The following is a 26,874-nucleotide window of genomic DNA, read 5'->3' as shown; positions in this document are numbered from 1 at the left end:
CAATAGAATACAGGTGACCTGAGGTCAATTACTCAAATATTAATTATAACAGAGAAATACAAACAACATGAAAGGTAAGTTAACAAGAATTGACACAACAATATTCTAACACATATGCAAAGAGAACAGGTGCAATTGAATCAGTAATAGATACGTATTTACATAGATAAAAATGTGGCTACTTTGCTTGACCCAGTCTCAATGGGAGCCATCAGAGAAAACGGGCGGCCACCATAGAAAACCTGCTTTGAGGACTTTACAACCTTTTTGTTTATGTTTATGTCATTAGCTTACATTTATGGTATTTTGCCACCTTTGCATATGTTTTATGTTTGTTAGGTGATATTCATGGTATTTGCATTTTGCATATGTTTTTATTTTTGTCCTCAAGGGCTGGTACTAAACATGGTACCCATTTTGCATGTAAACTGGTAACTGCCAAAACCAGAGGGGTGCATTAGTAGTACAGGCAGTCCTCGGTTTCTGACGGAAGGCTTCTCACGTTCGAGGTTACAACGCTTTTTCAAATATAGTCATCAGAAATTATTTCCTGGTTTATGACGATGTTCCAGGGTTACGACGCCTCACACCGATCACGGAAAAAATATGGCTCCAAAATGGCAGAATAATCAAAATTTGGAGTTTTTTTATGAAAACTCAATAAAATCAGATTACATGGTTTTCAATGCACCAAAAGCATTAAAAGTAAGGTTTTTCTTTGATTTTTGACGATTTTTCAGTTTACAACGATTTTCGGTTTACAATGCTGCTTAAGAACGGAAACCCCGTCAGAACCGGGGACCGCCTGTATTCAGTTTTACCGTTACCATGATGAGTTTAGTAGTAGTTCAAGCACAGTCATATCGAAAGCTGCACTGATATCAAGATAGCACTTCGATTTAGGCTTTTCTTCCTTCTACCACCTTTGTTAGTTTCCTGTACTCATGGACAAATTGTAAGAGGACTGCCAAGTACCACTGGCACCATAGTTTGAGTAATTTGGGTGATTTTTTTTTCTTTTCTGTCTTCCTAGCAGTAATTATCTGTTTAAGCTGTCACTAGTTGTGCAGTTTTCTTGTACGTCAAAACCTGTTTTTTACATTTCTTGCTATAATGTGGTTCGGATTCCACAATAAGCTGTAGGTCCCGTTGCTAAGTAACCAATTGGTTCTTAGCCACGTAAAATAAGTCTAATCCTTCGGGCCAGCCCTAGGAGAGCTGTTAATCAGCTCAGTGGTCTGGTAAAACTAAGGTATACTTAACTTTTACATTACATTGAAGCAAATTTTTTGTGAAGACAAATTAGCTAGCACTATATAATATATAATATTAAAAACACATGTTTTTAATGCAAAACAAAATCCATGAAAGCTTAGCAGTAAAACTACTTACTTTATCATTATATCCATTTTCTTTGACTTTTTGATCAATTGTTTGTATGACTTACTTTAGATTTTATTTATTATATACTCAATAGAAAAATGGGACCGTTGTTTGTAAGATCTACTTACTTTAGATATACCACACATTCTATAATATCCACGTGTAAAGATTATCAGAACACACACAGATTCTATGGAAAACTTTCATGTTGTAAATTTACATCTCCTATACAAACTGCAGTGTCCACACATACTTAAATCCACAAGATTTCTTAATAATAATATACGAGTTATAGGTAATGAAAAAATTTAGCACCACTTTTTAGCAGTCAAGGTTAATTTTTCATCTACTGTACATGTACAGTGCATTTTGATGATTTCTTACACAATACTGATGCATAAATTTTGCGTGAAACATTTTTTAAAGCTAATAGAATTAGCTATTTTATATGGCTGCACCTGTGAAAGTGGCTATGCTTTTATATTCATCTGACCTGACATTTTCTGTTGTAAACTGAGGTAATGAATCCATAGCATTTGTTGTTGGTTAACTTTGGCATGGAATAAAGATTGATCTTTTTCTCCTGAAAACTTTCTATCAGCTCATTTTTCATAAATTACAAACTCTTCTCTCCTCTTTGCTATAATAAGTGTGGCTTTGGTGATTATTTGGCATTAGGGTCAATGTTGTGCCAATTTGGATACCAGGTGGAATAGTAGTATGTCCCTTTGAATCACATGACACTGTAGGTGGTGGTGGTGATATTTTAAGTTACTTACACAGTACAGTATATGTATTTGTAGAAGAATCTTTAGATTTGTATTTGTAGAAGAATCTGTAGTTTTTAAAGACTTTGGAAAATGTAACGGGTTTATTCTGTTTATTGTTCAATCATAGCTGTATTTCTTAATTCAATGACTTGTTGTCATTAAAAAACATTGGTCACTGAATGTGTTTGTCAATCTCTCAAAAATTCATTATCAAGTCAGTTAGAAAAGAGCTTTACATAATTTTTTGTCTTTATTTTCTTTAACATGACCAGTGCTAAAGATAATATCACCAAATAGGGTTCCAAAGAAGAGAAGATTATCTAACACAATGGGACTCATTAATTAGCCATTGCTTGAAATCTGCAGACTTAACACAAATTTATATTTTTCTTTGTGATTAATTTTATTATATATGACACTTTTTTTATGAAGTTCACACAAGGAAAACTACCATAATGGTCTCTTAAGGACCACACTGGGAAACCATTCAGTGTGCTGTATTAATATCACTTGAGGGTAGATAGTCAAAAGTGCAGTGCTTTTCTTTTGTATTTCAAGATATCTGGAACCATTATTGAGAATAGTCAATGCACAACGTTTAGTCTCCATGGGTATTCAGATTTTGTGGAAATGGAATGAATACTACTGTTGTTTGGGCAGGAATGCCTTCTCAAACTGAGAAGACTTACAAAAATACAGTGCAATATAAGCTGCAAGATTTGATAAAATCAACTCAATGCTTTGTGCAAAATTATTTTTTCATCTGAGAATAGGGTCCTTTTAAATTGAGAGGCATTCTCAACAAGAGCTGTGCAACTAACTTTGCATTTTCCATGATAACAGAAGCATAATTTTCCAAAACTCCAAAACAAACTATATTTGCACTAGTCATCCACATGAGTTTTGTCTGATAGGAGACTTTCACATCAAACAATGAGCTAAGCACGACTGTAACACTACTCCTCCTGTTTTCTACAATAAAGTAATATCACATATCATAGTACTTCTATTCTAATTTAAAAACTAATAAAGGTGAATTATTACTATAAAGTTATACTGGCATCATAAATAAGCCATATATTCTTTTCCCATTTATCATTATGAAATACAGTATAGCAAAACTTTATGAAGGTCCAACAAATCCAATTATAAACTTTTATGCAAACAAAAATAGAATAAAACACACTGTGGTTTTAACTTTTATATAAATGACCAGCTGCTTTGACTTCTTGTGAAATATCAACACCCTTAAGACATTTAAGCCTGGTCTCAAATCCAGTGTTTCAAAGACTTCACTGGAACATGTAACTAATATAGTTATATGCTTCAGATTATTCTAGTACAATACAGTAACTAATGCAAGAGGTATATGGTGAGAGTAAACACTCCATTACAATGACACAATGATTCCAGTCTTACCAAAGTTTGGGTTATAAAATTATTTACAATACTTGACTGCCAGCCAACAGTGGCAGTTAACCTCCATGCAAAAAGTCTTCCAAAATGGACAAAATGTCATTTCTCCATTATTTTATTTTTGTGTGTTCAGTGCTGGGACAGACTGATCCCAAAAATACTTTGCTTGGTCCAGTAATACAGTACAGCAAGTATGATCGCAACTACCTGTATATAGATATGTTTGTTAACATGTACAATTAACCTTTATAAAAATTTCAGAAAGCAAATTAGACAGCCAACTAAACATAACATCCCAGAAGAAAACTTAAATCTACTTCTACATACATTGGGTATTAAAAGGAACTACATAATTTCCTTTCAGTATAAAACACAGTTTACACACCAATTTTGTGTAAAAAGATTTGCTACTCTAATACCTTTCTGTTCATTCTTAACATAGTTGTCAAAGACAATGGTAGAAAATACTAAATAATATATATATATATATATACATCCAAATATAAAGCATTAAAAACACATTGCAATATAAAACTCTAAATGCTGTCATCTTTTACATAAAACACTTCAAAAAGCTAAAACTACCTCAGCTGATGACAGCATTTTCAAACCTAAGTAACATTTTATGAAAGAGGAAAAACTACACAGATTCTATTGCTACCTACAATTAAACTTTTATAAAAAATCAGTTCTGGCTTACTGATTGATACAATCAAACACAAAACCAAATGAAAGATCAAGTAACACCAAACATCCCATCTTGATTATCATGGTATCTGCAACCCCTATACCTCTATTCATAAAAACTTACTAACCAGACAACTGATGCCTAAATACATTACCAAAGAGTGCAGAAACTTAAAATGGTTCTCCATCAGAAGTTCATCAGCCTGCTTGTGAGCATCTGCCATGTATCACCCAAACTTTTATGGGAAAATATGACATTTTTATAATAAAATAAGATTTTATATCATACTTACTCTGTTGTATATAGCTGTAATTCTCGATCTCGACAGAAAATTCAAAACTGGCGGTCCCGGCTAATATATGGTCAGGTGATACTGACTACCCGCGCCTCTACCGTACCTGGATCCATTTCATCAACAACTAATCATATTTTTCTATGTCCCCTTGTCCCTTGCGGGAGGTGGGTGGAATAGTTTATGGTAAACAACAGGTAAGTATGATATAAAATCTTATTTTATTATAAAAATGTCATTTTTATACATGAACTTACCTCTGTTGTTTACATATAGCTGATTGCCACATTGAGGCGGTGGGCATGGACAGCTGTAAGTGTTAATGGAAAAAAACCTGAGATCATCAGGCTAAGAAAAAAAACGTCTTAACTTTGGATCCTTACCTGCTAAGGAAGCTGTTTTCTCGTTACTGCCTCTGTAACCTGCTATCCTTAGTGCAACCGCGGGGCCTAGTAGCTCAGACGCAGGTTGCTATATGGAGAAAGGTCTGTTGGCCCAGCTGTCTTCGACACAATCAACCAAAGCATATAATGCCCCTGCTCAGGGCGCAGTACTCAAAGCATCCACCATCATATCACCCAACCATAAAAACTCACACCAACCTATTAAAATTAGACCTACTAGGCCATCTAACCTCTTAGGCTCTAGTAGTCGACCAAAAAGAAAAACTTCTGCACCCAAGGAAACTAAGGAGAGGATCTAGAGCCTCTGGTTTTCCTTGCCCATCACCGTGTCAGACGCAATAAAGGGCCCAACGTACTGCAGTTTCATATGTGGTTTGGATCTGTCTCAGATAATGCGAGGCAAAAACAGACGAACATCTCCAATAAGTTGAACTTAGAATGTCCTTTTTAAAGCCATGTTCTTCTTGAAGGCTAAAAAGAAGTCGCAACAGTTCTAATTTCATGAGGCCTCACTTTAACTAAGGGGGAATCCACATCCCTTAATTCCTTGTGTGCCTCCTGAATCAGTTCTTTCAAAAGGAAAGCAATCCCATTTTTAGATAGAGGGTTCTTGGGGTTCTTAGTTGAGCACCATAAAAATCATGAGTTCCTCTTACACTTCTGGTCCTGTCCAGATAGAATTTCAATGCTCTGACCGGACAGAGAAGTCTCTCTGTCTCTCTTCCACTCAAGGAGGATAGGCTAGGAATGGAAATTCCCTTGGCCATGGATTACTAGGGTTTGTTGCTTAGCTAGGAAACCCAAGGTGAAGGAAACTACAGCCTTATCCGCACAAAACCAACTCTTTTGTCCAGAGCATGAATCTCACTTACTCTCTTTGCCGAGGCCAGTGCCAAGAGAAAAGAGAGTTTTCTTAGTTAGATTCCTAACGGAGCAGGAACTCAAAGGCTCAAAAGATTTGGAGGTAAGCCACTTTAGTACCACATCCAAATTCCAATGCGGTACACTGAAGAGATTTGCCTTAGTGGTAGCAAAGGATTTAAGGAGTTCTGCAATATCTTTGTCTGAGGAAAGATCTATACCTCTATTCCTGAAAATTGCCGCCAGCATACTCCTATACCCCTTAATCGTGCTGACAGCCAATTTCTTCTCCTTGTGCAGAAACAAAAGAAAATCCGCAACCTGGCTTAGAGTCGTAGAAGTGGAAGACACTCCAGACTCGGAGCACCACCCCTGAAGCGCCCACTTCGCTGATAGACCTTTGTAGACGAGGGCCTGGTTGATCTAGCCATTGCCTGCGCCACTCTTTCTAGAGAAGCCTCTCCTCCTGTAGAGTCGCTGAGTCTGAACCCCTGTCAGATTTAGATCTGACGGGTTCCTGTGGAACTTTCTGCTGTGCAACTGGCACAGAAGGTCTGGTCTGAATGGCAACCTCCTTGGCCAATCCACTACTTTCTCCAGTACTCTGGAAACCATGATCTTCCTGGCCACCATGGAGCTATAAGGATCATTGACACACCTTTGTGTGTCAAACTTTTTCAGGACTTCTCCCCAGCATCCTGAAGGGAGGGAAAGCATAAAGGAAGAGACCCGACCAGTCCAGGAGCATGGCATCCACCGCTAATGCTTCCGGGTCTGGAACAGGAGAGCAAAAGAGAGGTAGTCTGCGGTTTTTCCCTCGCTATGAACAGGTCTAACATGGGAGTTCCCCAAACCTTCCACAGGCCTTGGCAGACTTTCTGGTGGGAGGGTCCATTCGTCCGGAATGACCTGGAGTGACCTACTTAGGATATCCGCCTTCGTTGAGAGCTCCCGGATGAAGCGAGTTACTAGCTCTATGTTTCTTGGCTGCGCCACAAAAGCAGGTCTTTTGCGATCTCGAACAGAGAGAGAAGGAGTGAGTGCCTCCTTGTTTCTTCACGCACGCCTCAGAGCTGTGGAGTTGTCCGAGTGCACTACTATCTTTTGTTTTCCACCAGAAGCACGAAAATATTCCAAGGCTAGATGTATTGCCTTCAACTCTTTTCGCATTTATGTGCCAACCCGTTGGGATGAAGACCAATTGCCTGACACTTGAAGATCCCCAATGTTGCTCCCCAACCTCGCCTGAAGCGTCGGAGAACAAACATCAGGTCTGGGTTCCTGTCTCAGTGACAAACCTCGATCTAGTTTGCTCCTGTCGTTCCACCATGACAGGTCTTGCTTTACTTGAGTGGATAGAGGAAAAACAAACGAATCGTGTCTTTCTTCCTGTTCCAGATCTGCTGTAGGAAGAACTGAAGAGGTCTCATGTGTAGCCTCCCAGACTGACCAACATCTCTAGCGATGAGGGGTGCCTAAAAGGCTCATCCATTCTTGGCAGAACAAGTCTTGGCTGCCATCAGGTATCTCACTTTCAGCAGGCATTTCTCGGTCCCTTTGAGACGCCGGAGAAACCTGAAAAGAACTGAGTTCATCCGAACTCCCAAATAAGTCAAGTCTTGAGATGGAGAGAGTTGTGACTTTGGAAGATTTACTATGAGTCCCAATTAGTCGGTAAGAGAAAGGGTCCTTTGTAGGTCCTTCATGCATTGGCCTTTTTGACGGAGACCGGATCAGCCAGTCGTCGAGGTAAAGGGAAATGTGAATTCCCTCTAAGTGAAGCCATTTCGCAATTGGAGCCATCGCCCTTGTGAAAACTTGTGGGAGCTGTTGATAGGCCGAAGCAAAGAGCCCTGAATTGAAAAGCCCTGCCTCTGAACACAAAAACCGTAGGAATTTCCTTGATCTCGGATGGATAGGTACATGAAAGTATGTCCTGGAGATCGAGGGACACCATCCAGTCTCCTTCCTTTCAGGGAATTGATAACCCGACTGTGTGGTTTCCATCTTGAATGGTGTTTGAAGCACAAATTTGTTCAGGCGCTTACGTCGAGGACTGGTCTCCATCCTCTGACGATTTTGGAACCAGAAACAGACGGTTGTAGAACCCGGAGATGAAGGTTCGAGGACTGCTTCTATGGCTCCTTTTTGAAGGAGGAAGTAACTTCCTCCTCCAACACCACAAGTTTCTCTGAGTCCCTGGATGATACGTTGAAGTCTACTGGCGAAGACTTTAAAGGAGGACTCTCTGAGAAGGAATGGTGTAGCCTTCTCTCAAACGTTGATCACCCAGGGTTCTGCTCCCTTGGCCTCCCAAACTTGCCAGAACGACTGTAGTCTGGCTCCGACCGTTGCATGAAGGACCTTGAACTCATCGGTTGGTACCCTAGCTTTCTGGGGATGAGAAGAGAATTTTCCTCTTCCCTAGCACGAAAAGGGCCGAGAAGGAGTACCCGAGAAGGCCTAGAGGATACAGGGAAAGAAGGCTTGGGTACTACTGGAGTAGTCGAAAACCTGGGTCTTTTGGAAGAATGAGCCAGTAGGTCTTGGAGACTTCCGTGAGAGAGCCTCGAAATTTCCTAACTAACGTGGCGGGAAAAAGGGATTCTTGCAAGCAAAGGAGCAAAAGAAAGAGCAGATTTCTTTAAAAGTTGTAAGAGATGCTTAAAGTTGGGCGTGAGGAGCAGACGGAACATCATCTACTTCGAAACATCGGAAACTGGGAGAGAATCTCTGAAGCAGTTGGAGCACCGCGGATAGAAACGTCTCCGGGGCCAAACTTGCGTTATCCTCTTGATTATCGCCGAACGTCACCGGGCGCCAAGAGCCCGACCGTCAAGCGTATCCGAAACATGAGCTTGAGAGAGGAGTCAGGAGCCTTAGAAGATCCGAGAGCCAAAGAGGCGCCAAAAACCATGGTAGCGCTTAGAAGCGCAAACATTGTGCGCCTTGAAACGTGTTTGGAGGCGCCAGCGCCAAAGTAGCGTCGTGAGTGCGGCGGTGCGATGGAAGTAGCGCCAGGAGCCCGATCGGAAGCGGAGCCAGGCGCGCGAGCGGAGCCAGGCGTGCGAGCGGAAGCGGCGCCAGGTGCGTGAGCGGGAGCAGAGACCGGAGCCTCAGTTGCAGAAGGAACCTGAAGTGCTGGAGCTTTAAAACCTTCGAAAAGTCTCAAAATCTTGTCCAATTTGTCCTCTTGCGAAAGGGGGCCAGGAACCGGAGGCATAAAAGCCGACTTGGGATCCAACGGGAAGGAAGCCGCTACTTGCATGCTAACAGGAGGATCCGGCGCTCGCTTACGATCCGTAGAACGTACATCCGGACTGCCTGAAGAAGAAGAGATCTCTGGGCTATCCCAAAAGCTACAAGACGGAAGAGGAGAACGTGCCAAAAGTTTCTTGAAAGGAACTTGACTTGGAGAGGAAGCTCTGCGTCTCTTCAGCGGCCTACTAGACTCTGACTGCTTCCAACTCCTCCTCGAAACAGAAGCACAAGAAGACACTTCCGCATCGCTTTTACTATAGCGAGCTGCAACAGCCTGGGACGCAACAGGACTGTTAGAGGGAGCAACTGCTCAGAGCAGACCCCACTCGCCTCCCTTCGGCTTTCGGCATGTCTTCTCCCTGAGCCCTGGGAGCGGACAGAGGCCTAGACCTAGGAGAACGAGGGGGACGAACAGTCACCTCCTCCACAACACTATCACTCGCAACACTTCGATGTCTAGACATCGCACTCACATCCTGGCCAATCTTCTCTATCGCAGAGAAAAGAGCCGAAATCTTACCATCAAATTCTGCCCAAGGTCTGACACGGTAGTGGGTTCGGAAACAACAGGTTCCGGGCAGGAATAGGAACAGGAGGGGTAACAGGAACAGAACAAGAGGCAATACTACTCCTACTCTGGGAGGAACTTCTGGCCGAAGCCTTACGTGCCCTATCTTTACTTAATTTTGCCTGATACTTAGCCAACTTTTGCCAATCAAGCACAGACAAAGACGCAACATTCATCACATCTATCCAGATTCATGCACAATTTCCCTCTACAGTTAGAGCAAGAAGAGTGAGGGTCTATGTTAGACCGAGACATTCGAGTTTTACAACCCCATAATATCTAATTTGAGATCCTGAATCAGACATAACTAGAAAAATCTCAACCAAAGCCAAAAAACAAGCCAGAACCGTCAACAAAAGTGGGGTACTTCACCAAAGAAGAAACGAAAAAGCACGATGAATTTCCTGAAGAGGAGCAGACGACTAGTCACCGGCCCCGACAGAGAAAATATGATTAGTTGTTGATGGAAATGGATCCAGGTACCCCGGTAGAGGGCGGGTAGTCGTATCACCTGACCATATATTAGCGGGACCGCCAGTTTTGAATTTTCTGTCGAGATCGAGAATTACAGCTATATGTAAACAACAGGTAAGTTCATGTATAAAAACCTAAAGTTTTACTGCATTTCTCTTTGCTAGCTTAATCAAAAGTACTGAAACCCATCAAATTTATCTCCACACAACTCTCATGTCTCAAAAAAAATCTTATCTTAGGGGGTCACTTCTTGACTACAATGCAAAACCATGACTAAAGGCTTTTTGTTATTGTAGAACATTATAAAAACAAAATACCTGTATCGAACAATGTACAGTAATGAAAATGAACCAGATTGGCAAGCATAAAAAGTTTAATGCTCTTGGTAAGTGTATCTGTAGCTGTACAACAAAGCAACTGACACAGTAAGCTCTAAAATGCACCTAAGTGTAATCATTAAACCAAAGGATTATGGTCTCTTTCACAATCATATAGACCTGCTATATGTGTGGTAAAATATGTTCCAAACAGCAGTGTATTACAAGTGGATCTGTGCTGTCTGTCTATAGTAACTAAACTGACAGTTACCTACAACACCAAAAATCATTAAGTAATCATAAGTTTATATAACCTATATATAATACTACTAACACTCAATAAATCAATGGGATGACTATTCTGTAGAAACAAGACTTGATCTTTTACAAACTATCTTTCAAGTTAAAGAAAAATTATTTGAAGCACAAAAAAGATCTGGAAAATAAAAATTACTTTCATTTTTCTGTTTCAATGTTATATACCAAGATTAAAATTTTTGAACCCCAATGAAAATAAGTGTGCAACAACTACAATACCAACAGTAACTGACCAAAAGGGACAAAATTAAATAATGTTCATTTTCAAGACTTGTCTGTTAGCTAAGTAACTGATACAGAGCTGAGATGTCCAACCATGGCAATATGTCCACTAGAGTAGCACTTAAACCTGAGAAAATTGGGGCAACCTTAAGCCCACGAACCATCATCCCCTCATTACAAAATCTACTTGTTTCATATATAAAAGTACATGTCCTTCCCATCTACAAAAATTTAAAATGTAAAATGAAGATTGGAGTCTAAAAATAAGCTTCACTGAAGTTTCTAGGGAACTTAAGAGTTCATAAGAGGCATCACAAGAGAGATTTCATAATGTCATTAACAAACTGCCTTCCGACTTTGTAAGATCAATAATATACCAAAACTGATATAGCCTATACGTACTACTAAAATGGAGAAAAAACTACCACATAGTCACTGCATAATGAGAAAAACTATAGAGACTAAATGATGAATACTAATCTAAGATTTTATCAAATGTTCATTTTGCAAATATAGTGTCAATGTTCGTAAAATTCCTTTGAAAAAACAAATGGGAAAATATAATTTTTCTGCAAAGAATTAATACTACTGATGGTTTATGAACTTTCATGTCATGCATATCATCCTTATAAAGTATAAAAGTTATACCAGTCATGAAAAAAAAAAACCCTTACCAACTGTTATATGGCATAATTAGCTCTCAAAAAAATAATGGAATACATGTATAAATTTAATTTAAAATAAAAAATTTTCTCGCAAACCAAATACTTCACAATATCCTAAATCCTGGAGGTACAAGCTCCAGATATGTCCCAAAGCACAGGAGCCCCAACTTCCACCTGTCAGAGTATACATTCAGGTCCCTTGGCACTTACACAGTGCAGTGGCAACCATTTGCAATAAGGAGTAGAGTAGTGTGACATATTTGGCAATGTAAATAAATAAATTTATTCAGAGGTGCTGAACTAGCGAAACTTGACTGAGGAAAGTGCATACAACAGAAGTCTTGAGACTAACAAGGGGTTATGATTGGAAGAGGATCTTGTTAACAAAGTCATAGATTTTCCTTAACTTCTGATTAATAAAACTGGAAAAACATCAAAATCGTGATGCTTCGAATGTAAGTGAGGCATAGGATCACATACCCAGGAAAATGAAAATAAGGAAAAGGATAGTGTTCCTCCCAGGGCCTGGCTCTTTTTCTTTATGTTGCAACACAAATTGGCCAACGCTAAGTATTGAACCAAAAGAGTATAAATTTATGTCTGTGGCATTAAATCCCTCTAGTAAAACTGGATTAAGGGGACCTCCATGATGGATACATAAGTAAAACAACCTGCCTTAACCAAAAGGGTTATTTTATTAGAAACTTAGTGCTCAACGGTGTCTACAGACAATAACAGACATGCAACTAATTCTGAAAGATTTGGTTCTCTCAAAGTAATACCTCATAGTTCTGCTATAGAAGAGAGCAAGAAGAGTTAACATTACAAACTCAAGTATTTTGGAAGCCTGTTTTTCCTCCTACTGCATTATTTCTCGACTTTTGTTAACGAAACCCTCCTCCCAAGTAACTCCTGTGATCCACCACGTCTACTTCTCTCTCTCTCTCTCCAGTCACCTCTGTTAATCCCCTTTCTCTAGTCGACCCTTTTCCAAGCCACTGCCACCCACCGTTTGCATGCTTCGTTAATTCCTAGATTAGGAAAAGTGATACGAAAGTGTCTTTTGACTGGCTGTGCAGGTCACGTACCTGCTCGAGTAGTTAGAGCAATCTTTAAGCATTTAGGCATGATATTGAAGTGAGTTAGGATTGATCGACAATATATTTTTAGGGCCTTAATGCATGCTATCCCTGTAGTCAATTCAACACCTCTCTCTTTTCAGAGGGATGCCTTAATCGTGTGTGACATAGGACAAATCTCAGCTCACTCTTTCATTCGTCGCTAGAATCCTCCATGTGTGACGGAACAAAAGAATTTTATCTTTTACAGCAACGTTAAATACTTACTTTCATGATCTATTGCTACCCACGTGTGCCCATGGTTGTAATTTGTCAGCTATGGTTACTACTTTAGTAAATGTAGTTAATTGTTAAATGAGTATAAGTATGCCCTACAGTAACTTGATGAAGGGAAAAATTAAGGTTAGTATTCCCAGTCTTTTCAGCTTTCTCAGTTTTTTTTTTTTTGTATTACTATGTCATTTTATAGCACTCCATTGTATGGCCACAGCTGGTAAGTAACACTTCCCACAAATTCACTATACACTATATGAAGAAAAAAAATCCTTAAGAACAGGCTGTAATTAAGATCATTACCTCAGCTGGTAGTTTGAACTAACAGAAAACAGGTGAACTAATCAGCTGTTTAGAGGAAAACAAATGCCACACTCACAATCATCAGCTAGCATCCCCAAACCCTTCTGACAAGCGATCCAGGCAAGTACACAATAACTCTCACAAACACTTTTATAAAGACAAAAATTAAGGTAAAATTACTACATTAGGCCACAGGAAATAAATTAATCCTACTAATGCAATAAGGTGGTGATGATATTTGTGAAGTAAAGTCATATGAATGAAATGCTTGAGAGTGAAATTGCAAGTGTTACATACAAGACGTACAAGGACCCAGATGCATACTCAAGTAGGTGGAAACTGGAACTAGTACTCTTCTGCTTTGGAAAAGAGTCTGCAGACTGCTCTACCATGGATTTAGGCTATTATAAAGCAACAGGTTTACTCTGAATCAAACTAATACTTAAATATTTACTACACATAATTCCTAGCATATAAACACACAATTCCTAGCATATAAACAGTCTTGTTGCTGTTTCAAATTCAGGAAAGCTTCTCTACACTGCTTAGCGGTTTAGTGAATACTTAAAAAATTTTTTTCACTGAATACTATAATTAAGATCTTTACTGTATCTCAATGAGCATCCTTTCATGCCAGTTATAAGTGTTCAAGTAATGAGTCTCAGTGCTAATAAATACTATTGTATATATTTTTAACGGTAATTTATCTAATGCTGAAAACAATGTGGAGAAAACAGTTAATGCAAGTTGTACAATAAAAATAACACACCAAATTAAATTCACAAAAATTCTCAACTAACTCCTTAGGTCTGCCAGATAACATGAGACCAATAGTTCTTGAAACTTCGAATAATTTTCTCCCCCCTGAGAACAGCTAAAGATAGATTCAGACGCCACTTGACAAATTACACTGCAACTGGGCTGGAAGATGCCTATTACCATATATACAGAAATGGTTATTGAAATGGTTTTCTAAAATTCCTTGAAATAATCACATTTCTCATTTTTACAGTGATATACAAAACTTGAAAAGGACAAGGACTTATTGCATTATGAAAGGCCATGCAAAATCTCATTAAACCAATGCTGTGGGCTTAAAATTTACAATACAGCACAATTTCAACAAAAACATTATATTATAATCAAACAGTACTGATAACTTATCATGTCTCAAAAAAATATGCTTGGAAATTCACAAAGAGGAAAAAGACACACCGGAGGTACATGAGAGGGAAAACATTAAATAATAATTGAGCTGAATAAACTCTTCCTCTATCAACTTCATTCAATAAAAATATAAGGAAGAAACTACTTCCATTGAAGAGGACACTACTTTCCTACAGTTTTAACAATGATACTGTTAACAATCAGCACTACAAACTCTCTGCACTAACAATTTTCACTACAATCTGTTCCATTAATTGTAAAGTGTACTTACGTCGTTTTTTCTTCTGTCTTCAACTCCCGTCTTTTGTAGTTCCACCATATTATAGATACTGTTAAAGCTGAAGTCTTTGTACGCCGACTGTGCAATGAGGGTTGGTTTTTTATTGCTTCTGAGAATCTTGGTCCATTCTTTCTTTTTCTGTAACCTGGTCAACCGTTTATGTTTTCTTTCAGCTCTAGCTATATTTCTATTGGTTATATTAGACGCAAGTTCTACAATGTAGTCGATGCTCTCTTTATCAGAAAGTATCGACATGTGATTAATACCGTTCATAGCCTTGTGGTAAATGTTCTGTTTCTGTCCATCTTTCCACTGCAAAGATAAATTGAAATTAAACAAAATATAAATACCAGTTTATAATAACTATCTCTTACACATCAATTAATGAATATTTTGCCAAAAATGTAAAAGGAGCGATCCACAAGTAAATAGGACAATGTGAAAGCCATGGTCAACAAATTTTCAGCAACCTGTCAAAAGGATGGTAACAATGAATAAGATATTGTATATACTTCACTAATGAACAGAACTCATTCAGTCAGACAAACTAAATAACATTTGAAAAGTTTCACACTTATTTTATGACATATACCTATACAGATGCAAAAAATTAAAATACATTATATAGTAAGATCCAGGAAAATAATAATTTATATAACAGGATTACAGTACAGCCAAACACCTAGTCACACTTATAACTTCAAGCATTTGTTGATAAACAAGGTGTGAAAGTTACAGCAAAACAGTCTGAGTTTGCCAGTGAAGTTGAAAGATACCAAATGGAATGTATGAAAATAAAAGACAGCAAGCAAAACAGCTGGAGGACAAAGAGACGCTACACAAAACCTTTCATATCACTTATAATGTGCTGAACAAGGCATACTGGGTAGCAAGTGCTTATGGGGACCTATTAACAAAAAAATGTAAAAAATGCAAAATGCTCAACTACAAATTATCCTGGAACTACTTATATGCTCTTGGTATTCAAATAAATATGCTCTTGGTATTCAAATAAATAAAGGAAACTTAGTTAGTATTCATACTGCAATAAAGTACGCTCTGCTTAGGTATATGACTTATGAAAAAACATGAGCCAGGATCCAACACTGTATCTACAGTCATTACCTGACTTACAAACGAGTTACGTTCCAGACGGCCGTTCATATCTTGAAATGTTTAAGTTGGTTTTTAATATGCATTGTATAAGTTTTGTTGATATTTACATTACCAAGTAACTTGGGAGTCATAGACTATGCTCTTTTCACTGTATTTTTTAAACCACGCAGTATTATAAGAATTACTTTGGATGTTAGAAAGGTAAAAAGAAATAGTTTTTATTCATGCAACATTCAAAATTTAGTTTTGTTTCCATGCTTTGAAAGTTGTGAACTTGGAGAGAATTTTGCATGAGAAGCATCTGACACTGGAAGTTCACAAAGTAAACAATGAACATCGCCATCTATTGACAAAAGTACATACTAAACATTTCCTATGGAGAGAGGAAACAGTGTATAGAAAATGGGAATTCCTCAAATGAGGAGTCACATAAGGGAAGATAAAAATAAGTAGGAATATTTTAAGAGTATGAACTAGTATTCTCGAGACTGTAAGAAGAATACAGTACATGGTAATTAATCACAAGAATACTCAGGAAAGGTGTTAAGGAACAGGTTGTTCTTCTTCCTCATGTTCTCCTGTTCTTTGCAAAAAATTCTTACTAGCAAAATAAGCACACAGAGCAAAAACCTTAACTTACGGGTGGCAAAGGGGAGAGTTTCAAACACAATTTTAACATGCGACCCTGTCAGAGAGAGAGAGAGAGAGAGAGAGAGAGAGAGAGAGAGAGAGAGAGAGAGAGAGAGAGAGAGAGAGAGAGAGAGATGACAACATACAATACCAAAACCAACCTTTAAGCATAATTCTGCACTGCGAGTATTGACAGTGCCATCTCCATCACCTAAAACAACCTCAGGATTGTCCGGAAAACTTCCTTTCTTACTGTAGATTAATCTGAAAATGAATGTATATATATATAACAAAATTTACTGGATAGAATACTAAACACAAAAATATATGCCACTTAAATCTATGTTTTTGCCCTCTTATTTCCAATCATGATTAGATATGAAAAACCTTTTAAAATGTTTACTAGCCTACTAGCCATTTCCATCAATCAAAATTTAAGTAATGGTAATAACTCCAGCCATTCATAAATCTTATACAACCTCATGGTAACTAACTTAGCCAAATTTTTTTCTATGCACAGACATCTATGTATAATTTTCAACCTCCTACTCAGTCTGGCATATGGGATGACAGAGTAAAGCTCCCCAAGACTGAGTGAAAGTATAAAAAGCCTTACTCAAGTAAGGAAAGGACTAAGCCTTACTCATGTAAGTAAAGGACCAGAGAACCATGAAATTCCCTGTAGGAGAAGAACCATGAAATCCCCTGTGGGGGAATTAAAGTCAGAATGCAACATTCTGGCTGATGGGTTCATAATGGCTTTACCACTCCTCACTTACCCCTTGTTAAAGGGAAGAGTGGAGGGAAGTGCATCTCAAAGATATATCTCTCAAATTGGATCTCGAAGTGTAGTTGACTGTATCTAGCCATCCAAGCAAATACTCTGACCTACAAGCTGCTCCAAGGATGAAGGGAAGAAACAGTCCAGTCACTATGCTTTCATACAAAGTTGGAAGTATTCAGACAAGGCAATTGTCTGTCCAAATGGAGATTGGTGCACACACAAATTGTGTGCAGCCATCACAGGCCCCCAGGTAAGGTATCTAGGGACTTGTGGGTGACATCCCTTGGGTAGAAAGGGGTACAGTTTGCCTACTATGCAAGACACTTGCCCTCATTACCTACAAAACTGGAAAGTTCCTCAAAATACCTAGTGACAATCCAACACCCAACTTCCTAGGCTCTAGCAGACAGGATCATATCCCATTTGGGAGACTGAAGCTCCTGAGATGGACAAGACTATTCAAAACACCTCACGACCATATAAAGCTCCCTCAAAGAGAAGATACAAGTTCTTCAGTATAAAAACTACCTACTGCTGAGCAACACCTTTACCACGGAGACTGAAAGAAGTGCCTCTCGGCAAAGGCTCATGAACATGTACACAAGTGTTGATTCTCGCTTGACCAGGAATGTTTCAGGAGAAATGAGAGCAAGTGCTGGGGCAGTCCTTGTGTCCAGATGAGTCAAGGTAGGGCACTAAGCATGCTCAGTGAGATCCCAGTCAGTCCAGCCAGAAGCTAATCAATCGCCCCTGTAGGTGCTTGAAAGCTCCTGTATAGGGATGAGTGCTAAGACTTCCTATGACAAGCTTTCTTCTTTCTTCTCAGCAGGAAGGTGAAAAGGAGGCAGAGGGAACCATGAGCTCAACGAAGAGGAAGAGGTGGTGGAAGGAAAATGCTTGTGGTCCCTCTTCCTAGCTTAGTCTTGCCTTCCTCCTCTGAAGAAACTGCTACAGCAAATGTCTTGGGGCATCTTCCATGGAAGGAAGACCACTACTGGAACTCATTAGCAGTTCCAGCAAAAGCAGACATATCAGATGATGTCATTAGGGTAGGAGTATGATCCACACCTCCTCAGGAAGGAGTGTACCCAGGAATGGGGTAAAGAGGTCTTTAGGTGTGAAGAGGAAGAAGTGGGCCAAAAACTTCCCAACAGCAGTAAATTCCCTGCTACAACAGAAACGCTGCTGATTTTGAAAGGAACACAAAGTATCAAATAGTGTGGTTCCACTTTAGGAAAAAATAGAGGGGATGGTTTATTTAAAACACAAGTTCAACTTAGCAGCCAGGAAGACCACAGCGAGACATCCTCACATGACAATACCTACAGAAAATGTGCTTGATAACAGTACATGAGTAAAGAGTATTCCTCTCTCATCCCCTATAATCACCAGCCAACATCCCTGTTATAAAAAAATGTGCTTGATAACAGTACATGAGTAAAGAGTATTCCTCTCTCATCCCCTATAATCACCAGCCAACATCCCTGTTATCAAATTCAACAATTTTCCAACTCACGCTGAAGGATATTCCCCCTATAAAAGGCAGCAAGTAACCCATAAACTATAATACAGCAACATAGGTAAAATTTACCGAGTGATCATACTTTAAGGAATGTATCACTTGCAAGCCACACACAGTATATCTTTTTTCTTTTCTCTACGTGTCTTCTAATAGGGGAAAGGCTTTCACTTACTTCTTGCATGTCATCTGATACCTTATGTCTTATTTCCTTTTAACCCACTATTATGTGTATGCAAGTGTTGTCCAAGTAGGGAAAATTTGTCTGTCTGTCTGCCGGAATCACTGTTTCTGCTTACCTTCTATTTTTCAGTTTAGACTTTGCTAAATTTTCAATGCATAAAAAATTTCTACAATTTTCTCCCACTTTCTGTAATATCTTTACAACTCTTAAGATGAAAACTAATATTGCTATGTACTGTTCAAATTGACAACTTATTTATGCATACCAAGATGTAACTGTTAGAATAAAACAAAAATATTGTAGAGATAGTGCTTGAGTTACAATAATTCACATTGTGATAATTTGATTTTGCGAAGGGGTTAGCAATTAATACCAATACGACAATATTTTGAAAATATTTGTCAATTTCGTAACCGATGGGCGCAGGCAGCGAGAGAGACCAAATTACAATAGATTACCTTCTTTTCCTCCCTTTCTTTATCCCATCTTCTAGTTAAGTTAAAAAAGTAAAAGAGAATGATAAAAGTATTGTTAATAACGTTATGCTTATGCGCCATAAACAACCGAACGAGAAACATCTGTTTTGCTATGAACAACCGAATTAGATAACAACAGCTGTTTTTGCTATGGAGAAAAGATCAACAAGTAAATATACTGCTAAATTTAAGCTGCAAGTTGTAGCTGAAGCTGAGAAAACAATATTCAAGCTGCTAATGACTACAGTATAAATTATCATGAATCGGCAAAATGGATGAAACTCCCGTAAACTTTGATATGCCATCAAACTCGACTGTAAATAAAATTGGAGAGAAAAGTATTTTAATCAAAACTACTGGGCAAGAAAGAACACATTTTACTGTTGTTTTCACACTGTTAAAAGATAAATACGTAAAGCTCAGATTATGATAAAATCAAATGAAAATAGCGAATTGAATCTGTTGATTATTTTACTAAAAAAAAATGCCCCCCAAAGCTAGCTATTAACGAAAACAATAACAATTTAGTTCACAACAGAATGCATTTAAGTCACATTTTGACTTAAAAATACTTCATATAGTGAAAAATAACCTTGTTCCATATATATAAAGTACCTGTATCTATAGATTCATTTACACTAACTAGAAGCAAGAAAATTGCTCTGAACTGAGTTAAATATGGCAAAATAAGCTCACCACTCAATCGCCCTCGGCTGATTTCTAGACCAAAACACTGATCGCTGTGTTCGTACTTTATAATACAAGAGTACTATGACAATACATACATCATTATTGGATACAGTGAGGTAGAGCATACCTTTTTAAAAGATCCATGGAAAAGATGCATATTTGTTATGTTTATGTTTGTATTTTATGTAATATTCACAAAATATTATCGTATTACAGGGTAAATGATAATTTTATATCTCGTGTATGATGTGACCCCCTTAAAATTTTCTTCAAAATTAGGTCTTCAAAAGACATATAATAATAAACTCTTTAAAACTCAAATCTGCTGCTTTACCATCCCCCTCATCTTCTGATTTTTAGTTATACGTAGCTGTCAACAGCATGACACCGTTCAAGTATGCCAATGATGGACCAAAATACCCTTACAGTACACGTCAGCTTGTTTGTGCTACTAAATTTCTTTTTGTATTAAATTATCATAAATCAGTCTGCACTGAACCTCCAGAATTAGCTGCTATTAATAATTACTATATATGTACAGAGGATACTGTATAGTGTAGGCTAGGCCACCTGTTTATGTATACTACATACCATAGTGTAGGCTATGCTAATTCTTGTTTGTTATTCAATTTCTTTGTATTGAATTATCATAAATCAATTTGCACAAACTTCCAGAATTAGCTGATATTAATCATTACTGTACTATACAGCATATGTATGGAGTAAACTGTATAGTGCAGGCTAGGCTACCATATTACGTATAAGATGGTACTGAATACCCTAGTGTAGCTAGGCTAAACTCAGGATACGTTTTTTCCAACAAACGTCGGGGTTTTTGGAACCTAACCCCATTGGAAGTAGGAAAATACCTGTAATTACTTCTGGTTGCAACTCCAAAAAAAAAATAACCTTTCAGTAACTGACTTCTTCCACCTAGAAAGCATTTCTCACCGAAACTTAGTGTCCCAGATTAATGAAATATAATAATATAATTAAGACATGCTAAGTCAAGATTCTTGGTCGGTCAAAGAACATTATATCCCTAGGTATCAGAAGCATGATGCTCATTCAGAATGGGGAAGCCAAAGAAATGGCTAAACAGTGGATGCAAGTTAAAAACAGGTATTTTGTAATAGCTTACCCATAATTTTCTCTTATATGTAACCTAAAACATTATGCCTAATCTCATTTTTTCTGTACTTTATACTGTATTAATATAACAATCAGGAAGAATTTCAGTTCTTCTGAAGACCAATACAGACATTAAAAGAGTGGTATATATGAAATAAGCTCTTGATCATGGCCAGTGTAACAGAACTACTGAGCCACAGGTTAGGCTCTCATACAACTTGTCTACAGATTTACTGTTCAAATGAGTCGCAAATTGGAGAATGACGAATACTGTACAGATATGTAAATAGGAACTGATATAATGGGATATAAGATAAGTACAATGTGCCTTATGTCAACTAGTAGCAAACCTTTGGTATCATCTACAATGTGCCAAACAAGGCATACTTTAAGTAGTATCCCTGTGTTCACTGACTGAAAATAATATATCTTGCCTTAATGAAAACTAAGATTTACACATTTAAAGAACTCACTTCTCAACAGTATCCACACCTACACCATGAAGACAATGCACTTCTACGCCGGGAGCAGGAGCATTATTAATCAAATCTTTTGTGTCAAGGTACATTTCATATGCATCCGGTAAATCCAGTGCACTGAAATATGAAAAATAAAATTAGATAAAAAGAGGGTGAAGTAATGCATATAAGGTGCATAGCAGTTATGAGAATCCAATAAATCAGCCTCTCATCCAAACACCGGAGCAATAAACCTAGTGTTTCTGAAACCACTATATAAGTTCAAAATATTGAAACTTGAAAAATATAAAATTAAATCTACTTATAGCTGAAGCATGGTCAAACTAAAAAAAAACTTTCCCATTACTATAAAAGCAGGAAACTTTGCCAGAAAATGCATTCTATCAACAATCCCCTATTGAGAAACTTGAACCACCAATACAACAGGCTAACACTATCCACTGTGCCACACCAGGTATAAAATTAAGGAATCCCTGCCTGTCCAATTCAACCCAAACTAAAATTTCACCCCCTTCCTGTCCAATCAGCATAGTGTTGACACATTCAAACTTTCTAACCAATAAGCTTAAAGTGATGGTCCTCAATACCAAGTTGGTTGTGTTCAACTTTTTTTTTTTATTCAATATGCATTTATATATAATCATAAAATACATGTTTTTTTCAATTATACAGAATTAAGTTTATTTCAAGTTGCCATTATTTTCTGAAACCACATATTATGACATTCACTGAAAGTACAGGTAAACAAACACTTACTCAAACATATCCTTCAAGTTAGACGTAGAGACATTCATTGTATCCGTTTGAATTAAGATATCATCAGGGCCCCAGAGCTCTGGAGATGGCAAAAGGAAAGCCAAACTTGGGGCTGACCTTTGTTCATCTCTCACTTTTTGTTGAGCTATGACATAAATGCCTAAGTTGTCCCCTGTAGAAAGCATAAAAATTTTAAGCTGAAACTAAATATTTCTCCAACTGATAATTTTTAATTTAATTTCTAAGACTTCGCTTCTCTTTTTGCATTTACTTACAGTCACTGCCTCTTTTACTCATTTCTAGTAACAAACTATCATATTTCCAGTAACAAGCTATCATATGCATTACAGAAAATACATTGTAATTCATTTTTGCACACAGTAATAGTATTCATATTTACATTAGAAGCAAGAGTGCAGAAACTAAAAATAAACTATTAACAGAAGCCAAAGAGCAAGGATCAAGAATGAAGAACAAGATGAAGTTGATAAATGCAGGAGTTTGCAAGTACGTCTCTATATCAAACTTCCAGCAAAAAAAAAAAAAATTCTTTAAATAAACAGGTAAAATAAGGGTGGTCAAGTAGTAGTCAATGAGATTTGTTTGAGATGTCAGGATAAAAAGTAATGGAGTTGTTCTGGGATATCAAGAACATTAGTAGTCAATGGAGTTTATTACTGGAATTCAGGAGAAGCAGTGGTCAGTGAAGCTCCTTTCTGAATAACAAGGGCAGCAGTAGTCAATGGAGTTTCTTTTGAGATGTCAGGAGCAGTAGGAGTCAATTGAGCTTCTTTTAGGATGATGTAAATGGTAGCAGTAAATAGAGTTCCTTCCAGGGTATTACGAGCAGTAGTAGTTACTGATGTATTTTCAGGTTGTCAAGCGAGTTGCAATCAATGGGGTTTCTTTTAAGATGTCAACAGTATTTATTAGTGTAGCTTCTTTTGGAATGTCAGGAGTGGTAGTAATCAATGGGAGTTCTTTTGGAATGTCACTTGTAGTCAATATATAGTACTCATATTAAGGATTACATCTGCAAGCAAAATAAAATATCGGGTAATTTAATTATGCACACAAAAATCCTAATATTGATAACATTTCTGGTTTTTTCAATTCTTTACCTGCAGTATAAACCTTCACAGCTTTCACAGAGCCTCCCCAAGCCCCTGCTAATGACACCACAGTTTCAATATGCTTGTCCTTCCAGTGTTGTGGCTGGTGTTTTAAAAAATACCGTATCATGGGTGCACCCATACTATGAAGAATGAGCATAATTCTATGACCAGAATATTGGTAAGTCTCCTCGATTAGCCTACGAAGTTTTAGGAAGTATTCACTGTGCTCATCTGAAAGTAAAATTTTAAAAACCATGTCACTACTTTTACTCACTAGGTGAATAGTGTCTTGTTTTTGAGAGTTCATAAAATGTTAATTTACTGAGAATATAAAATTCTTACAGTGACTTGTATTTATTTCTAGGTATACAAACCACAGCCTTTCACATAGAAGTACCCTTCAGCGTAGGCTGGGAAGCTGTCAATGAACTTGGTAACAAGCACTTTTTACTCTAGTCTGAGGGACAAAGCAGGGTAGTTGAGGTGGGAGTATGATAAAAGGCTTTTGTTTACATACTTAATATACAAATTATTTTTGCATTTCAGTATTTGTTCCTTAGGACTTACAAACCATCACCTTTCATTTAGGAAACTGACTCCTTAGGTGGGAGCCTTCTCTGAAAACCGATTGGAGATGAACCCAGCTGGCACTGCCACACTCCTGGTCACAAATACCCACAGATGCAGTAAATCCTGTAACCTCCTACATGGCCCAGCATAAGGGATGACAGAGGTAGGGCCCTGTGCATGAGTGAGAGTGTATGGAGCCTCAATAAAGAAAGGAAAGGATACGAGAACCATGAAATCCTCTCTCACAAAATTCAAATCAGAAGGCAGCTAATTCTAGCTAATACAAACTGATGGGTCTACAACAGCTCTACTATTGCTCCACCCCCAACCACCCATTGTTCAAGGGAAGAACAGAGTGAGTGGACATCAAAATGAGATCTCTAAGTAAGACCGGGTGCTCAAAGTGTAGTCACCTGCACCTAGCCCATCCAAGCAGATGCTTTGGATTAGATGTTCTTCCACTAAGCAACAGTATTCAATGAACATACTTGTCTGTCCAAACATAGTTGTGTGCCTATCTAGGGATTTGTGGTCAACGTCCCTCTGGCAGAATATGGTAGAGGTTGTTTACTAGGTGCAAAACCTATCCTCATTACCTCGAGACAGAAGTTTCTCCGAAGGGCTAAGGATGATCACACAGCCCTGACTTCTTGGGCTCTTGCACAATTCAGATGATTGAAGCTGTCCTCAATGGAGTCATAAGCTCATCTGCATACTTCACGAAGCCAGAAAGAAAGGATGTTGACGGGCACCACCACCTTATGCTTGCTAGTACTAACAAAAAGGTGCCAACACTGGATGAAGAGCATGGGTCCTTTTCAGGAGTACCTTACAGCTTGCATAAGCACCAGAGAAATCTCAGATGGAGGGGGTCAAAAGAACTCTCACATCTCCCATCAGGAACTGAAGAGTTCTGAACATTCACCAAAAAGTCAGGAATGAAAGAGAAAAGAGACCTTTCAATTCCTCCAAGAACTGGAAAGGAGGCCCAAGTAACTCCTCAACACACATTGCCAAGATTAAGCCAGCAAAAGGACAGTTTTGAAAGCAAGAGCTTGTCCAAAGCTTCATCTAATGGCTCAATACGTACCAGGCTGGGCTGCGGATGATAAGAATGAAGCTCCAAAGAGAACAAGACTGTTCAAAACTCCTCAATAGCCTGTAAAACTCTCACAAATATGAGAAGATCCAAGCTCTTAAAACTGAAAACCTGGCCTAAGTTTGAAAAAGACACTTATGGCCAAGAATGAGAGGAGCTTTTCTTGGTGAAGGTGAACAAGGAAATCTGCAACCTGCTTAACAGATGCTCCAACCAGAGAGAAACCTCTACTCAAGTCAACAGATCTGGGTGCCACTTAACTTGAAGCCATGAGTAGCAGCCAGGATCATCTTGCAATCTGGGTGATCAATCACCCAATGAAACAAGCTGAATGGCATAAAGCATATATTTCCAGATTGTTCCAGGGGTATTGGAACACAACTGCCATCACTTCCCAGTGGTCAGAAACAAAAGGATACAGTACTGGAAACCTTTTATTAAGCACTCAAGAACCCCAGAGCATGAACAGTCTCCCCATCATTCGTGGAAGCATGTACAACTTTCCTACAACCTAACCCTAGCAACTGAGACGGCCTGCTAGAATATCCTGCCTGTCTGTAATGTATCTGGCTGGCAGCTTGATGGCAAGGTGAACCATCATTTGTGCATCAGCAAAAACTAACATGCAAAGTGGGAGAGAGACAGTCCCTCTTTGCATGTCACATATGCCATTATGGTTGTGATGTCATTTAACAGCAATACTAAGTGACCTGTCAACGGCTACTGGGACCCTTAAAATACTAGCAATGCTGCCTGCATTTCAAGAACACTGACATGCAGAAGTAAGTCCTATGTCACAAACACCTAACACGAACATACTTTCCAGGTGTTCTCTTAACTAAATGGCATGAGTTGAGAGAAGAGGTCGCATTGAGATGCCCATAGATGCTGATGTCAATGACATGATAGCAGGTGATCTGCCCATGTGAAGAAAGCTTCTCCAAATCAAGGCTAGGTGAGGAAAACAGAACCAAGCCAAGTTGGTTTTTCCTGCCTGGACAGGAATCGGTGCTAATACAGTACATCCCTGAGTGCTAACGCAACAGTCTGATGGAAAGATCCTCGCTGCTGCTAAGTCTATGAGCAGACCCCCATACTCTGTCTGCTGCTTGCGAGTAAGATCTGACTTCTTTTAGTTTACCACAATCCCAACAGGGTAGCAAAAGGAGAGGAGGAGGTCTCTGTCCCAGAGCAAGTGTCCAGTAGGATGCAGACTAACAAATCGTCCAGATAATGCAGCAAGCATATTTACTGCAAATGGGCCAAGCTGAAACACCGTTAGGGTCATTGTAACTCCAAAACAAAGAGGTTGAACTGGTAGACTTTCCAAATGCAAACAAAGAGGGGCACTTCTGCAAGTTCTGCTGGACATGTAGTTGGAAGTAAACTTCTCTCAAATCAATTGAAAGCATGAAATTGTCGCATCTAATGAATACAGCACAGTCAACTGACCTAAAAACCCTCCCTGTACTTATTAGCAACCAAGCTAGTGTAAGAGATTGAACAGACATGCTCACCTCCAGCATATATGGTGAACCACATGGATGAGAGATAGAAGGACAGAGCTGGTCATCTCAAGATCAG

The 26,874-nt window shown here is 38.5% G+C and overlaps 1 protein-coding gene across 2 annotated transcripts in view; it reads right to left on the bottom strand.

The window, feature by feature from the left end:
* Positions 1-4,372: 4,372 nt before the first annotated feature.
* LOC136847382 (lysosomal phospholipase A and acyltransferase-like) overlaps positions 4,373-26,874 on the bottom strand; it is a 34,592-nt gene continuing 12,090 nt past the window's right edge. The window contains exons 4-9 of one of the 2 annotated variants that reach the window (XM_067119026.1): positions 23,628-23,852; positions 22,507-22,678; positions 21,745-21,867; positions 16,649-16,751; positions 14,733-15,053; positions 4,373-4,492 (exon numbers count right to left, since the gene is read on the bottom strand). In XM_067119026.1, the coding sequence (XP_066975127.1) occupies positions 4,484-4,492; positions 14,733-15,053; positions 16,649-16,751; positions 21,745-21,867; positions 22,507-22,678; positions 23,628-23,852 (953 nt within the window). In that variant the 3' untranslated portion in view covers positions 4,373-4,483. Of the gene's footprint in view, positions 4,493-11,220; positions 15,054-16,648; positions 16,752-21,744; positions 21,868-22,506; positions 22,679-23,627; positions 23,853-26,874 lie in introns of those variants that run through there. The other variant, XM_067119017.1, reaches the window with a different exon arrangement.

This window comes from Macrobrachium rosenbergii, chromosome 2 (genome assembly GCF_040412425.1).
Source record: "Macrobrachium rosenbergii isolate ZJJX-2024 chromosome 2, ASM4041242v1, whole genome shotgun sequence".
Taxonomy (NCBI): domain Eukaryota; kingdom Metazoa; phylum Arthropoda; class Malacostraca; order Decapoda; family Palaemonidae; genus Macrobrachium; species Macrobrachium rosenbergii.
Note: the sequence above shows the minus strand (reverse complement) of the source record. Positions and strands in the feature narration are given on the sequence as shown.